General features: G+C 58.5%; 1 protein-coding gene across 1 annotated transcript in view; it reads right to left on the minus strand.

Moving 5' to 3' along the window:
• LOC100750063 (zinc finger protein basonuclin-2-like) overlaps window positions 1-453 on the minus strand; it is a 33429-nt gene that overhangs the window by 5659 nt on the left and 27317 nt on the right. Inside the window, 1 exon segment of the mRNA XM_024370253.2 lies at window positions 1-453. This exon segment is cut by the window's left edge and continues 7 nt beyond it. Within this exon segment, the coding sequence (XP_024226021.1) occupies window positions 1-453 (453 nt within the window).

Consider the following 453-nt stretch of genomic DNA (forward strand, 5'->3'; position numbering starts at 1 on the left):
GGCGGTGGAAAATGAGTAGGGAAACTGGGTGGAAGAGCACCAGAAGACACCGCCACCGAGAGCGGATGTCCGAAATTAAGCGCGGAAGAAGAGACAGGCGCTACGGGCGGCATGTGAGGCCTCTGGAGTTGGTTGCTGCTCGAATGGTGGGGCGGACTGTGCGGGCTCTGTGGATTTCTCATGGATTTTCTATTTTGCAACAGCTGCTCGGCCGACGGTGGTGGTGGGAGAGGTGGGAACGCTGGCAGTCCTAAGGTTCCTAACTTCCGAAAGTCGAATGGCTGCATGCTCTGCAGTCGGTTGAGCGGTGATACCGTCAGATGGGAATCTAGGCTTCTCGGGGGTGAATTCGCGTTACTCGTCACCCCCGCTGCGGAGTTTCCACCGGACGAAGATGAGTAGTGTTTTTGGGCCGTGGGCGACATCGACGGATGCGAGACGGAGGGTGGCGGC

The sequence above is a fragment of the Bombus impatiens genome, unplaced genomic scaffold (assembly GCF_000188095.3).
Source record: "Bombus impatiens unplaced genomic scaffold, BIMP_2.2 scf_0037, whole genome shotgun sequence".
NCBI classification, from domain to species: domain Eukaryota; kingdom Metazoa; phylum Arthropoda; class Insecta; order Hymenoptera; family Apidae; genus Bombus; species Bombus impatiens.